At 39.2% G+C, this 16,912-nt stretch overlaps 1 protein-coding gene across 1 annotated transcript; it reads left to right on the top strand.

The window, feature by feature from the left end:
* Nucleotides 1-15,930: 15,930 nt before the first annotated feature.
* Nucleotides 15,931-16,653, top strand: LOC149200442 (uncharacterized). The gene has a single exon (XM_089400945.1). It carries the CDS (start codon nt 15,931-15,933, stop codon nt 16,651-16,653), a length of 723 nt encoding a protein of 240 aa, XP_089257071.1.
* The last annotated feature ends 259 nt before the right edge of the window (nt 16,654-16,912 follow it).

The following is a 16,912-nucleotide window of genomic DNA, read 5'->3' as shown; positions in this document are numbered from 1 at the left end:
ACTTCTTCACTATGTTGTGGGAATAGGAAGATTTCCCCCCTGTGTCATGGGAACTGGAGGATTGTTGCCCCCTGCCATTGGAATGGGAGGATTTCTCCCTAGTTCATTTGAACTTGAAGAAATGAGAAGAACCTAAGTGATATGAGATGCACTCTCTATAGGAAAATCATGATCAATGGAATGTGGAAATGAGTCAATGATTTTCTCAACAAATGGCTGATTAGGAATGGATTCATGGGATTCACATTCAGAGAGAGTGGGATTGATTGGATTCTGATTTTGATCAATTACTTCATCAACTAGTGGAGGATTAGGGGAAATCATCCAATAACCTTTTAGAAGTTACGGTTGAGAAACAATAATATTTCCCAAAAATTTTGATGCTTCACCCATATAAGGGAAAATGTTAATTGGATGCTTCGCTTCACATAACTTAAAGGGAAACTTAAATTTATTGTTCTTCTCGTGAACCTCATGATCACTAGTCAATGGTTTGTTACCAACATGATCTCCAGAAGTTGACGACAAATGTTGATGTGAGCCTATGGACCACACTTCTAATACCTTTGGAATACCAAGAAAATATCTAAGAAGGTGGTCATCCTTACATAAATTTCAAGCGAATTTAACTTTGCAGGGATGATTGCAAAGTTTCTCCATATGAGTTGTATTGGTAGCAATGGTTGCCCAGTTCCCCGTTGCTTATTTTTCTTCGTCTTCTTCATCCATTTCTTCTTTTTCTTAGCTCCCTAGTTACTAGAATAAAAGCTTTCACCAGGCAAGGAGGAAGAAAGGGATGAAGAAAACACAAGTGAAGAAGGAAAAGGGTCAACTTTATGATCAACTTGAGGTTGAATTTGTTCATGTGGAGGAGAACTTGGTTGAGGATAAGTTTGGACATTTAGAACCATAGGGGCCGAAAACAACCAAACCAGAAAACCAATGGTAAATCTAGTAAGGGACAATATTTCCATATAAGGAGAACCAACATTTCCAAAAGGAGGAAATGAACCAAGATTCCCGTCACAGGGGTTTCCTTGACTGGTAAACTCAAGACATGTTGCCATTAGTCTCAACCTATGATCCACTAAGGAGTTGTTCCACAATGAGGATGTTGTTCTACGGTCAATTAATTGATTTTAGAAATTAAAGACATAAAATAAAACAAAGGGGTAACTAGGAAGATAAGGATTACCAAGTCAATGTGAACTATGATATACCACCTTGGTAAACCAAGGATTTATGTATGTGTGGGTAATCTCCCTGAATGTTGTGTTCAGTGTCTCATGAGTGACAAGGAAACAGACTCAGATTCCTAAGGCTGGATTGCATCGTATAATGGACTTCCAAAATATACCTCGAGGTACGTGGAAACACGATTTATATTAGTGTTTTCTAATGTGTAATTGTTCGATGAAAGAGTTATAATCTACTCAAAGTACATGAAGCATCATCTGATATACCCAAAGGTATGTGGAGAAAAATCTAATATACCTGATGTAGGTGGAACAACGTATCAACCCCATAATATAATGTTGACAAGTAAAGACAACTCCTATGTTTAAAGATTCCAGAACATGTCTCTAGCCTTGATCTCTATGTGTGTTGTCAAGTTTCAAATGTTCCTTAGGTTAATTGAGTGAATTTTAGAGTTTATCTGGAATTATGTTTCAATTTCAAGGCTCAAAACTTGATTTCACTTGAACACACCTATGATGCAACTAATATGACAAAAATAACTCTTTCCATTTTCCTTTTAACAGTGAAAGGCCTAACTAAGTAGGGGAAGAAGAAATCAATCAATAATGCAAGAAACAAGCGATGCAACAATCAATATCCTAAACTTCACTATTCCAATCAAAATCAAAGGTCTATATGCAATGAAAACACTTGTTTTTATTTTATTTTCTTTCTTTTAATGTTTCAAATGTAAAAAACATATGGATGCAACTTGATCATTGACAAAAAGAAACCACACATACTTTAACTGTAATTTAAAAGTTACTTTTCAAATTCAACAATCAATCTATGCATACAAACCCTAGTTGACAAGAAAAATTAAGAATGAAACAAAATCTTATAGAAAAGGTGATGATACTCAGAGGTGATTAAGAGTCATACACAATTCAAGTTCCCCCACCCTGGCAATTGAGGAGGAAATTATTTTGCAAAAATGAAAGCAAAAACACGAAGAAACTGTTAAGACACTAAAATAAACCTTTGAGTAATTTCACACAAAATCAAGTGTTGTATTGACTTCAAAGAGACACTAGTATATTCAGTAGGTCAAAGAAGGGACTAAAAACGAAGAAAAAAGTCAAGAAAAGGAAAGAATGTAGTTACTAGCACTCAAACAGGAATCAACACAGGCTCTGAGAGAGAGACAGAGCACTAGGGTGTAGGATGTCAAGGTGGAAAAAGAGCTAACAATGTAGGTTTCTAATGGAGCAACTTCTCTAGGGCACAAGATATCAGTTACAAATAGTACATTGGGCCTGAAGTGGATGAAAACACAAACAATAGGCCCTGCTAAGCTTTAACACAGATCTACCAATGACTAGTGATTGTTTGAACAATACTAATTAGTATAGAATTGTAGAGAAAACAAGAAAAACAAAGGAAACCACTAACAAAGGCAACGATCCTTGTCACAATGTGATGTTGGACCATGGCTTACCATGCTTCACCATGATTGATTCTCAAATTGATAGAAACTTTGTCACAATGAGACATTGGACCATGGTTGACCATGGTTTATTCTCATATTAAGACAATATTTGTCATAATGTGGCATTGGACCATGATTGAACATAATTGAATTTATAAAACATGGTTAACCATGATAAATGTTATAAACCCCAGGGAATAATAAACCCTAGGGATTAATACTAAAAACTTAAGGGACTACTATTAAACCCTTAAAATATGAACCCTTAGATTAATAAACCCAATGGATAAAAATTATAGAGCCAAGGTATATAAACATTGAGATAAATATTATAAACCTTGAAATAAACATGTTTGACCATGGTTAATTTTCATATTGAGACAATCCTTAACACAATGCAATGGTTCACCATGCTTGACCATGATTGATTTTCATATTGAGACAATATTTGTCCCAATGTAATGTTGGACCATGGTTGACCATGGTTTATTTTCATTTTGAGATAATCATTGTCAAAATGTGACATTCAACCATGGTTAACCATAGTTGGCTATGATTGACCCTGGTTTACGTGATTTACATTATAAACCCAAGGGAATAACAAACCGAAGTGAGTGATATTATAAATCCAAGGGATTAATACTAAAACCCCAAGGGATCATGAACCCAAGGGAATAATATTAAACCCAAGGGACTAATATTATAAAACCAAGGTATATAAACCCTAGGATAAATATTATAAATGGTAAAATAAACATGGTTGACCATGTTTGATTTTCATATTGACACAATATTTTCCATAATGCTACGTTGGACCATAGTTGACTATGAATGATTTTTATATTAAGACAATATGTGTCAAAATGTGACGTTAGACCATGGTTGGCTATGATTGATTTCCATATTGAGAAAATCTTTGTCACAATGTGACATTGTGTTGGCATTATGTTTCTGGTATGACTGTATGTTACAGATGTTGTACTTGATGGCAACTCCAGTGGTAAGGCTCTCAGTTTGATGAAAATTAAGAAGGACGCAGGCAATCGGTTCAGAAAGTGCGCCCCCGCAGGTATACCATGCAGAAACCGTGTCCAGGGACGCCGACCGACCGTTCAGGGGGTGCGTCCACCCAGTGCACACATTTCAAGGCAGAGAAAAGCACGTGGGGGTTTCTTGTGTGGTATCTAGCCGATGGTTTTGTGTTTCTATGGTGTCGGCTCGTGGTATTGTTCCATGTTTTGGGGAGAAGCTTGCCTACATAAAGCAAAGGAGTTCATTTGGATTGAGCAATGGTCTTGGGTTGAATATCTTATTTTGGTAAGATCTAGTCCAGATCTAAAAAGGCGAATCTTCTAATGGACTGTGATCTCTATGGCGCATGAACAGATCGATAGATCTGACTGTTTGGGTTTGTTCTGAAGTCTTCATATCATTTATATCTGAAGGGTCGCAGGTTCAGTGAAGGGAAAGTGCACCGGGACGTAGGTACTGTAAAGGGCAAGTGCGCCGAGACGCAGTACAGTAGAGAGAGACCTGCGTGGGGACGCAGGGCGTTCAAGGTTCAGGTGCGTCTCTGAAGCAGAAGGACGTGGCGCGATTGTGTTTTCAGGTGCGTCTCTGTAGCGAAAGACGCGGCGCGATAGTATCCTTGGGTGCGTCCCTGAAGCAACAGAACACAGGGCAGTCAAAGGAACAGTGCGTGGGCACGCAGCGAAGCAGAAGGATATCTGCGGGTAGACGCAGAGTAGCAGAAGGTTAACAGCGTCTGGTCGCAGGCCACAGAAAGGAAAATTGCGTCTCTGTTTTAAGATGTTCTGTTGATTGAATTTCTCTATTGATAAGGTGTTTTGGGTTAGTTCTGTTGTTGCTGATCTGATATCTGTAGTGATCTATATCTGTTATGTACTTGTTGATCATCTGATGCTTTATGAAAAGAAGTAGGGGGTTGTAGCTCCCTTCCAGGAGTAGACTGGAAAACAAGAGAGAGAGAGAGTTGTAGCTCTCTGCAGGTTGCAGCCTGCGTACTGGTAAAGGACTGCACCAGTACAAAATCATTGTAAAAGAAGTTTCTAAATTGAAAGAAGATAGAGACATATTGCAGCAGGTGGTTTTCACCCACATTGGGTTTCCACCTTACATCTTGTGTTCTTTGGTGTGACTATCTATTTTTCATGCTCATTATTTTATGGTACTGACATGCTAAAATAATTCAAAGATCAAATAAGGAAGATTTATTAAATTGCTAGATAATACTGATTCACCCCCCCCTCTCAGTATTATTTTCAACAATTGGTATCAGAGCAGGTCCTTCAGAGAAGCTTGATCGCTTGAAGGTAGATCGTTCATCATGAGCAACTACGAGAGAGAAGCATCAATCAGGCCACCGATTTTTGATGGGACAAACTTCAATTATTGGAAGGTAAGAGTTACTGCATATCTTCAATCTCTTGGTACAGAAGTTTGGGACATTGTAGAAACAGGCTATGCTTTTCCTTCAGCTACTCCTACAGATCCAGCTGAGAAAAAGAAGTATGAAACAAATGCAAAAGCAGTCAGTACTCTATTAGGAAGTATATCCCAAACAGAATTCATGAAGGTCATGCACTTCAAATCAGCAAAAGAGATATGGGACAAAATGATCACTAGCTATGAAGGAGATGAACAGGTAAAACAAGCTAAACTTCAAACTCTCAGGATTCAATATGAGACTCTCAAGATGTATAATGATGAAAGTGTGGCTAATTATTTTCTTCGGGTAGATGAGATTGTTAATTGTATGAAAAATTTGGGTGAAGAAATAAAAGAGACTATAGTAGTTCAAAAGATTCTAAGATCATTATCCCCCAAGTTTGAATCTAAAGTATCTGCAATAGAAGAAAAGGAAAATCTCCGTGTTCTCACTATGTCTCAGCTACATGGAATTCTAACTGCTTATGAAATGAGAAAGGGAGGTCCATCAGACAGAAGGGAAGCTGCTTTTAAGGCATCAGGCAAAGAAGATTACTATGAAGCAAGCCATGTTCCAGAAGAAGAGGAAGAAGAATCAAATTTTGTCAGAAGTCTTCAAAGGGGTTCTGGAAGGTTCAGAGGTAAGCTACCTTTCAAATGCTTTGCTTGTGGAAGAGTAGGTCATTATGCTGCAAAATGTCCTTATAAGGATAAAGGAAAAGAACCTGCTAGATGGAACAAGAAACAAAGTGCAAATAAGAAAAGCTACTACACCCATGAAGATAGTGATGGCTTATCAAACAGTGATGAAGATGAACAAGGTAATAAATATAAGCTGTTAATGGCATTTGAAGATGATGATTATGAGGATGCTGTAGATGTGGATAATCTCTATGATGAAATTACTAGACTCAAGAGATGCATAGAAGAAAAGAATGTGATCATTGATACTTTGCAATTTCAAATTGATGAAAAGGAAAAACATCTTGAAAAACTAGAAGGTGAAATTGTTGGTCTCAGAAAAGAAATAGAGAAAACAAAAGCTATTAATCTTAAGTTTGTCAAAGGATCTGAAACTTTGGATGAGATTATCAATGTGCAGCGGTCTCCTCTAAACAAGACAGGTTTGGGCTATAATGGAGAAACCTCTCAAGCATCCACCTCAAAAAGTTATCTTGATGCAGCAAGAAGAAATGAGCACAAGAACAATGAAGATAATCAGGTAAAGCAGGGACGAATTACAAACAGAAACTATCAGGGACAATCCATCTTAAGGGTGAACAAAAGCTACAACCAGCCACAGGTAAAATCTTCTCAGTTTGGTTCAAGAATAGATGAAAATAGAAATTACAATCAGTTGGCTGGTAGATTCAATAACCGCAGAAGCTTCTTCAATGGACAATGCTTTTCTTGCCATAACTTTGGTCACAAAGCAGCTCAATGTGTTGCATATAAAACAATCATGACTAGGGAAGCTCAAAAACAAAGAAGTATGACAGGGATTACAAAAAGGACCTATAACAACTTTTCGGTTCTTGAAAATGAAGTTGAATGTTCTATTTGCAATAATTTTGGTCATGAAGACTCTGAATGTAGGAGCAGGTTTCAGGAGAAAAAGGAACAAGCCACAAGCACCAAAACATGGAGAATAAAGGAACCTCAAACAGAAAGATGTGGGATAGCATTTTATGCAGAAGGACAGGAAAATCTATGGTACATTGACAGTGGATGTTCGAAACATATGACAGGTGATAAAGAAAAACTTGAATCTTATTCTACTTTAGAAAAGGGAAAGAAAGTTTCTTTTGGAAATGATACTCCTGCAACTATAAAAGGAAAAGGTATTGCTCCTTTAAAAGAAAAGGTCAAGGCTGGAAATGTTCTGTATGTTGATGGATTGAAGCATAATCTACTAAGTGTCAGCCAGATGTGTGATCAAAAAACCGAGGTTATTTTCAGATCGAATGGATGTCTTGTTCGTGATCTTGATACAGGTAAAACAGTACTCAAAGGCAAAAGAACTCCAAATAATCTATACATATTTGAAGAAGGACAACAACAATGCTATCTTAGCAAGGATGAAGAGCACTGGTTATGGCATCGAAGGTTGGGACATCTAAGATTCTCACAAATAAGGAAAGCATGCAAATATCAGGCAGTTCGCGATCTTCCAGATATCAAAATTCCTGACAACACCATATGCAGATCATGTCAGTTTCGAAAACAAACCAGGACTAACTTTCCAGAGAAAGAGGGATCAGCTAGCATGCCTCTTGAGCTAGTACATATAGATACATGTGGCCCATTCAAGAAAAGAACACCTAGAGGAGAGGAATACTTGATATTATTTATTGACGATTTCTCCAGGTTTGTCTGGTTAGGACTTATGAAGCACAAAGATGAAGCATTCGAAAAATTCAAGACCTTCAAAGCCTTGGTTGAAAATGAATCAGGTCACAAAATTAAGTGCCTCAGATCCGACAGAGGTGGGGAATTTACTTCAAATGAATTTTTCGATTTCTGTGATGAACATGGGATAAGGAGAGAATTCTCTACAGCTAGAACTCCTCAGCAAAATGGAGTTGTTGAAAGAATGAACAGAACAATCCAACAAATGGCTCGTGCTATGCTTGATGAATCAGGAACTCCCGCAACTTTCTGGGGTGAAGCTGCACATGCTGCGGTTATTATTCTCAACAAGACAAATGTCCGGGTGAACAGCACTCAAACTCCTCATGAGCTCTGGAGTGGTAAAACTCCTTCGGTAAAGCACTTCAAAATCTTTGGGAGCAAATGCTATATCAAGAATACTGATGAGCAGCTTGGCAAACTTGAACCTAAAGCAGATGAAGGCATTCTTCTTGGCTATTCTCCACACAGCAAAGCATACAAATGCTACAATAAAAGACTTGGTAGAATTGTTGATAGCATTGATGTAGTGGTTGATGAGAAGGGATATATTCCTAGGCAAGTACATCATGAAGATATAAAAGAAGATGAAGGCTACCCTCAAAGACAGAATAATGAAGAAGAAGAATCCCAAGGAGAACTTCAAGAAGAACCAGAGGAGCAGACAAGAATAGAAGAGAAAACTCCATCCAGATATGTTCAGAAGAATCATCCAGAATCTCAGATTGTGGGGCAGAAAGAAGCAGGTGTACAAACAAGAAGAACAGCTGCAGAAGCCTCAAGCTATTTGGCATTACTCTCCTCTATTGAACCACAACATGTGAAAGAAGCATGCAAAGATGAATGTTGGGTGAAAGCAATGGATGAAGAACTTGAGCAAATCGAAAAGAACAACACTTGGGAGCTGGTTCCTAGACCAAAGGATAAGAATGTTATCGGAACAAAATGGGTCTTCAAAAATAAATTGAATGAAAATGGAGAAGTAATTAGAAACATAGCCAGACTTGTTTGTAAAGGGTATGCGCAGCAAGAAGGAATAGACTTTGAAGAAACTTTTGCTCCTGTTGCAAGACTTGAGGCCATCCGAATGTTCCTTGCTCTCTCAAGTTTTCAAAACTTCAAAGTATTTCAAATGGACGTGAAATCAGCCTTTCTGAATGGAGACTTGGAAGAAGAAGTGTACATTGAACAGCCAGATGGGTTCATTCTTGGAAATGATCCAAATCTTGTATGCCGATTAAAAAAGGCTCTCTATGGTCTCAAACAAGCTCCAAGGGCTTGGTACTACCGGTTGGACAAATATCTTCATCAACAAGGTTTCTCAAAAGGTTCAACAGATAGCAATCTGTATATAAAAGTTGAAAATGACAAATTGCTAATACTTGTTGTGTATGTAGATGACATTATTTTTGGCAGCAATGAAGAAGCTATGAGTCAAAGCTTTGCCTCGGTCATGCAGAAAGAATTTGAAATGTCCTTGCTAGGAGAACTGACATATTTCCTTGGTTTGCAAATCCAACAAAAGGAAGGAGGAATCTTTTTATCTCAAACCAAGTATCTCAAGCAGATTTTGAAGAAATATGGCATGGAAGATGCAAAACCTGTATGTACACCCATGGTCACAGGATGTAGTCTCAGTGCAAATGATGAATCTGCAGCAGTACATCAACCAACCTATAGATCTATGATTGGAAGTTTACTATATTTGACAGGTACCTGACCAGACATCATGCATGCAGTTGGAATAGTTGAAAGATTTCAGGCAAATCCGAAGGAGACTCATCTTCAGGCAGTAAAGAGAATTTTCAAATATCTTCAAGGGACTCAAAATTATGGCTTATGGTATCCTAGAGATACAGATCTTACTCTTCATGCTTATACAGATGCAGATTGGGCCGGAAGCGTGGATGACAGGAAAAGCACAAGTGGTGGTGCATTCTTTATGGGTTCCAGACTGGTATCTTGGTTCAGCAAGAAACAGAGTTCGATTGCCTTGTCTACAGCTGAAGCGGAATATGTTGCTGCTGCATCGTGTTGCACTCAACTCCTTTGGATGATGCAGACTTTGCAGGATTTTCAAATCACTTGTACACCACCTATCCCCATATTATGTGATAACACAAGTGCAATCAGCATCTCAAAGAATCCGGTCATGCATTCAAAAACCAAGCACATACCAATCAAGTACCATTTTCTCCGGGAACAAGTGCTTGAACAGAAAGTCAAGTTGGAGTATGTTCCTTCCAAGGAACAAGTTGCTGATATTCTTACCAAACCATTGCCCAGGGACACGTTTGAATACCTCAGGCAAAAGCTGGGGGTTGTTCATGCATCATCTTGTTGAACCTCTTCCTATTGGTGGTACAGGCTCAGGGGGAGCACATAATGCATTGTTGGCATTATGGAGAAGGAGATCTTGGAAATAGCTGCAATATGTCTCTATCTCTTTCATGGTGGTGCGTTGCTACAGATCCGGTTCATATTCAAGGGGAGCATGCGCTTAGGGGGAGCATACCCTTTGCTCTTGATGTCAAAGGGGGAGAATGAAGCTGAAGTTTGTGAGGTTGCCATCAAGTCCAAAGGGGGAGATTGTTGGCATTATGTTTCTGGTATGACTGTATGTTACAGATGTTGTACTTGATGGCAACTCCAGTGGTAAGGCTCTCAGTTTGATGAAAATTAAGAAGGACGCAGGAAATCGGTTCAGAAAGTGCGCCCCCGCAGGTATACCATGCAGAAACCGCGTCCAGGGACGCCGACCGACCGTTCAGGGGGTGCGTCCACCCAGTGCACACATTTCAAGGCAGAGAAAAGCATGTGGGGGTTTCTTGTGTGGTATCTAGCCGACGGTTTTGTGTTTCTATGGTGTCGGCTCGTGGTATTGTTCCATGTTTTGGGGAGAAGCTTGCCTATATAAAGCAAAGGAGTTCATTTGGATTGAGCAATGGTCTTGGGTTGAATATCTTATTTTGGTAAGATCTAGTCCAGATCTAAAAAGGCGAATCTTCTAATGGACTGTGATCTCTATGGCGCATGAACAGATCGATAGATCTGACTATTTGGGTTTGTTCTGAAGTCTTCATATCATTTATATCTGAAGGGTCGCAGGTTCAGTGAAGGGAAAGTGCGCCGGGACGCAGGTACTGTAAAGGGCAAGTGCGCCGAGACGCAGTACAGTAGAGATAGACCTGCGTGGGGACGCAGGGCATTCAAGGTTCAGGTGTGTCTCTGAAGCAGAAGGACGCGGCGCGATTGTGTTTTCAGGTGCGTCTCTGTAGCGAAAGACGCGGCGCGATAGTATCCTTGGGTGCATCCCTGAAGCAACAGAACGCAGAGCAGTCAAAGGAACAGTGCGTGGGCACACAGCGAAGTAGAAGGATATCTGCGGGTAGACGCAGAGTAGCAGAAGGTTAACAGCGGCTGGTCGCAGGCCACAGAAAGGAAAACTGCGTCTCTGTTTTAAGATGTTCTGTTGATTGAATTTCTCTATTGATAAGGTGTTCTGGGTTAGTTCTGTTGTTGCTGATCTGATATCTGTAGTGATCTATATCTGTTATGTACTTGTTGATCATCTGATGCTTTATGAAAAGAAGTAGGGGGTTGTAGCTCCCTTCCAGGAGTAGACTGGAAAACAAGAGAGAGAGAGAGTTGCAGCTCTCTGCAGGTTGCAGCCTGCGTACTGGTAAAGGACTGCACCAGTGTAAAATCATTGTAAAAGAAGTTTCTAAATTGAAAGAAGATAGAGACATATTGCAGCAGGTGGTTTTCACCCACATTGGGTTTCCACCTTACATCTTGTGTTCTTTGGTGTGACTATCTGTTTTGCATGCTCATTATTTTATGGTACTGACATGCTAAAATAATTCAAAGATCAAATAAGGAAGATTTATTAAATTGCTAGATAATACTGATTCACCCCCCCCTCTCAGTATTATTTTCAACACATTGGACCAAGGTCGACCATGATTTTACCATGGTTGATGATGGTTGACAATGGTTGTCCATGGTTCATTTTCATATTAAGACAATCTCTCAATGATGTGACAATGGTTGTGTTATGAAACGAGTTCACAAAAAGATAGAAAAGATAGATCAGTGACTTAGAAACCAGCCTCTTTGAGGGGTCAAACTCCTTTACATTACACAAATGAACAATTCTTGGATGATACAAATGACAAGACATCCTTTCTATATATAGGAGTCTAAGGGGTCATAATATAATCAAAGCCGACATAACAATAATAATGTAAGGGCACAATAATAAAAATAGTGGGCTTCTATGGGGCACAATAATAACAATGTGGGGACTACATGGGCACAAAAATATAATAAAGGGGTTGTACTAATAACAATAAGGGGTTACACTAGTAGTATAGGGACCTAACATGCCCCTCTCCTTCAAAAAGTGTTGTCCTCGATGCTTGAGTAGTTCTTCATGGTTCTGTATAAAATTCATGTCCTCCCATGAGGAATCTTCAGCATGTAAGTTCTTCCACTTGATGAGATACTCTGAAATTGATCGATTTCGTAGCTGTCAGGTTCTTGTTTCTATGACTGCTCCAGGTTCCAGTATGATTTTTCCTTCCTCGTCAAGTTCTATAAATGTTGTTTGAATTGGGATCTTCTGGTTTGGGAGTCTTAAATATCTCGGAATGATTGCCTAAGATGCTTTGGAGATTTGGATAAATAGATGATTCTGATGTCGGAACCTCTAGTGAACATAATTGTCCAATTACACCTCGTTGTTCTTTCTTTCGAAGCTTTTTCATTCTGTTAGAGCTTATTATTTTTCCCTGTTTCCCTTTGATACCCCTTAATTTAACTTCCTTTCCTTTCGAAGAAAATTTCATGAAACGTTCTTGAAAATTAAAAGCTATTGTACCTAAGGATTATAGCCATTGGATTCCTAGTACAACATTAGCACCACCCATTGGAATGGAAAACATTGGTCTATTCAATACATATTCTCCCATGGATAGCTTGATATTATGGCACTTTCCAAAGCAATTTATGGTTCCTCCACTTGCAACCATCACTTGGCATTCTGGTGTTGGATATAGCAAGCAATTCAATTCCTTGGATACCTTACAATGAATAAAATTATGGGAACTACCTGAATCAATCAACACTATTACCTTTTTCTTCTTGATATGCCCTTCTATCTTGAGAGTTCAGGGAGTGATAATTCATGTCAATGCATTACAAGATATGGTTATATTCATTTCATCTTTCTTTGGAATTGGTTCTTGGTGTATATCCTCTTCTTTAGATGTTTCTTGTTCCTTTTCTTGCTCCTCTTCCCCATCTATGTAAATTAATTTCTTCTCAACACACTTATGACCTTTAGTGTATTTTCTATCACAATTGTAACAAAGCCCTTTTCCTCATTTTTCTTCCAATTATTTTGGCATCAACCTTGTAGGTGGTGAATGGATAGGAGAAACAACAGTTCTATCTTTATAGTTATGTGTTGTAGGATTCCTTGTTGCCATAATTTTGGTTTCAATTTTTCTTGCCAAGTTGTATGCCTTCTCCAACGCATCGGGTTCCCAAAGGCGAACCTCATTTTGGATGTTATCATTTAAAGTCCCTATGAGGACTTCAATCCTATGCTTCTCTGGAATATCATTTACCCTTATATTCAATTTTTGGAAGTCCTCGATGTGCTCTGCCATTGAACCCTTTTGTTTTAGATTTATCAATTGGCTAAAGAAGGTGTTACTTTTTGTATCCTCGTAATGTGATATTATTTCTTCCGTCAAAATCGACGAAGTGACAAGTGATTTATGAGAAAAAATCCCTTTAAACCATAAAAATTGATTTGGTTTCAAATATAAAAATGCAATATGTACCTTTTGTAACACTGGTACACCATGTAGATCAAAATATTTCTCCATCTATAGTATCCATGATACGGGATCCTTGCAATCAAACTTCCTCATATCTACCTTTGGAATATGTTGGGTCTTCAATCCAATGTTAGATTCTATGAAATCATGATTAACATTAATTTTGTTCTCGACATGAGTTTCCTCTACTACCTTTTCACCATTAGGAGGCCTTTCTTGTAGCAGCTTTGTCCCACCTTCCTTCAAACCTTCCATGTATTTCTTCACATCTTCCCTGCATTTCTTCCAATATGATTTCATATCATTGATATCATCTTCCATGGAATAGATAAAACTATTTATCTTAGCTTCGATCACATTCTTCAAATCATCCATCGAATTTTCATTACTAGGTGCTTCTATTTTCTTGATTCGAGTCATTCTTTTTTGTCCTTTTAGGACCTCAATCTTGAATCTGTTGTATCTCTAAAACTGCGTACCCCCAAGGTCTAAAATTGCGACCTGCGGTATCCCTCTAAGTCCTCTTTATATCCCCGCAAGTTTGATCATAATTGTATTCCTAAAAAAAGAGTTATGTCCAATCTCCCGCAATGACCTAATTATAGACTAGTTCAGTAGAGCGAATTTGTACGATGTGCCACGTGTCATAGTTTTGACCTTAGGTTCTAAAACTAATACCCAAAAAAATACAGTCCATCTTCTTTTTGTTAATATTTACGAACTTTTGGCTCCGATGATGCGCTCTGCTAGGGTTTGCAGGAGCCGCCACAGAAGGGCCTGACTCGAGGACTTTGCTAGAGTCAGCGCGAGCAAGGCTGAAGACGACAAGATAAGGAAGAGAATCAGGCAAGAGGGGCAGACCCGATTGCTGCGGTTCTTTCTCAAGTATTGGGCCAGGATAACAACAGAGAGATAGGCACTGAAAGGAAATGGAAGAGCCGAAGGGGGGGGGGAGATATCCCCTCCTTCAAGAATGTGGTAACCGGGGAGAACAGCGGGAGTGGAATGAGGCACAACCAGAAGGAAAGCCACGTCCCGGTCATGGGTAATTTATGGCAGAAAAGGATGAAAGGGAAATGTCTACCGCGGGCTCAAAAAAAACCACGATATGTCATCCCTTGTAACAAGCTGGAGGAATACAACTGTTATATGAAGGACCATGCCTTGATTTGTAAATTCATTGGTTATTGGCCTTCAGAGAAGGAGCTACTTCGATGGATTGACCAGAAATGGAAACCTCGAGGTCATATTGATCTGAAACTGGGAGCCAAGGGATTTTTCACAGCAATCTTCACGAACGTGGAAGACAAGAACAGGATATTTGAAGAAGGACCATATTTTTTGAACAATGCAGGTCTGTTCATGAAATATTGGGAGGAACGATATAACCCAGAAAAAGAAAAGTTGCTGGAGGCACCAATCTGGGTCAGGCTCTTTGGGTTGCCCGATGAATGCTGGGACCCTGAAATATTAGAAGGAATCGGCAACACAATCAGGAGTTTTGTTAAGGCTGCAGAGGCTACAAAATGGGGTAAGTATAACACCTTTGCAAGAATCTGTGTATACATGAATTTGGCGGAACCCCTTCCTGATAGCATTGAGGTGGAATATCATGATGAGGTTTGGGAACAACCAATAGATTACGAACACATCCCTTTCAGATGCCGAAACTGTCACGAATACGGCCATTTATACAGGCAATTCCCGTTGAACAATGAGGAGGAACCAAAGAAAAGCCAGGAGGAAGTGTCTGGGGGTTTTCAGCAGGTTTCAAGAAGATGCAGGCAAAACAAGGAGGGCCCCAGATCGCAACCTCAGAGGAAACCAGCTCAAATGTCAAGCCAGAGCAAATTTCAGGTATTACAGGAGGGCAATGAGGATTATGAAGTAAATTTAGAGGACGATGAGGACCCAGGGAACAGCCCAATGGAAATAGTAAAGGAAGGTAAAGGAAAGGAAGTAGACCCAGGGAAAATTGATGGGGAACGAACAGAGGAGCATCTGGAAGACACCGCAATGCAATCACAAATGGAGGTGGAGAACCAGGCAGAAAATGAGGTTGAGGAAGAGATAATAATGAAACGGTTTCTTCAAGAATGGAAATACCTTGACAGAAGATTCATACCTGAAAAACAGAAACAGCTGTATAAGGAAGTATTCCAAAAATATAAGGAGAAAAAAGGGGAGAATATAGTCAAGCAGGTGATGACTGGAAATGATCAGGGGACAGAATCGTTGGGATTGGACAACTCTGGAAAAAACAGTAGAAAGAGGGGTCGTAAGACAATGAGTGAAACCATCCAAATGGTGGGAGAAGAGTTGATCAATTCAGGTAAAGTGATACCTCTGTCAGAGGTTTTTTTCCCCTCCTATCATAAGTTTTAAATGATTGTTATCAGTTGGAATATTAGGGGTTTAAACAGTAAGGGTAAACAAAGGTACATGAAAGACAAGTTGAAAAAAGAGAAACCTAGCATTATGATTTTGCAGGAGACTAAAATATCGGTTCAACAGCTTGAGGGTATTATAGAAAAAAATAATCTTCATTACGAAGTGATGGGGTTGGATGCTATTGGATCTGCAAGAGGTATAGCAATTTTGTGGAACCCTAATGATATCATCCTGGATAGATGGACTAGTATGAGTAGAATCCTTACTGGTCAGGGTAGGATAGTGGGAACCAAGGAGCAGGTTGTTGTTTCAGGGGTTTATGGACCCCCCTCCTTGGGTGAAAAAGAAAACTTCTTAGCAAGCATGAAAGGTATCCGTAGACTGTATCCTAAAGCTACCTGGATCATAGGGGGTGACTTTAACTTAATCAGATCCTTGGATGAGAAAAAAGGAGGGATGAGGAAGGTGGACCAAATCATGGATAGATTCAATGAGACGATAGAGGATTTAAGACTTGTTGACATTCATACTATCAATGGGATCTTTACCTGGAATAACAAGAGAGGAGGTAAGAACCAAATCACTTCTAGGCTGGACAGATTCCTAGTTTCAGAAGCTATTATGAATAAAGACATTTTTGTAGAAGCAAAGATTATACCCTCCTTGGGGTCTGATCACTGGCCCATTAGATTAGAGATCGATATCAAAAAGAATCGTGGGAGGAGGCCTTTCCGGTTTGAATCTTTCTGGTTGAGGGACCCAGAATTCATTAAGAGAATCGAGGAATGGTGGCGACAATCTTCTATGCAAGGTAAAGGAAAAATGCAAACGTTCCAATTAAAACTGAAAGAGCTGAAGGGTAAAATTAAAAAGTGGAACAAAGAATAGTTTGGAAACATCTTTGAGGATAAACAAAAACTAGAAGGAGAAATGGAAAGCATTCAGCAAAAGATGATACTGGAAGGCAGGACAGAGGATAGCATCAACAAAGAAGGGGTCATCTTGGGGAAATTAGAAGAAAGATGAAAGCAGGAGGAGGTTCTATGGAGACAGAAATCTCGAATAAAATGGTTAAGAGAGGGAGAACGAAATATTAGATTCTTCCATCAGGCAATGATTAAACATAGATAGAGGAACAGAATCCTAT

This window comes from Pinus tabuliformis, chromosome 2_1 (assembly GCF_031772625.1).
Source record: "Pinus tabuliformis cultivar Carrire ecotype Pingquan chromosome 2_1, CPIR1, whole genome shotgun sequence".
NCBI classification, from domain to species: domain Eukaryota; kingdom Viridiplantae; phylum Streptophyta; class Pinopsida; order Pinales; family Pinaceae; genus Pinus; species Pinus tabuliformis.
Note: the sequence above shows the minus strand (reverse complement) of the source record. Positions and strands in the feature narration are given on the sequence as shown.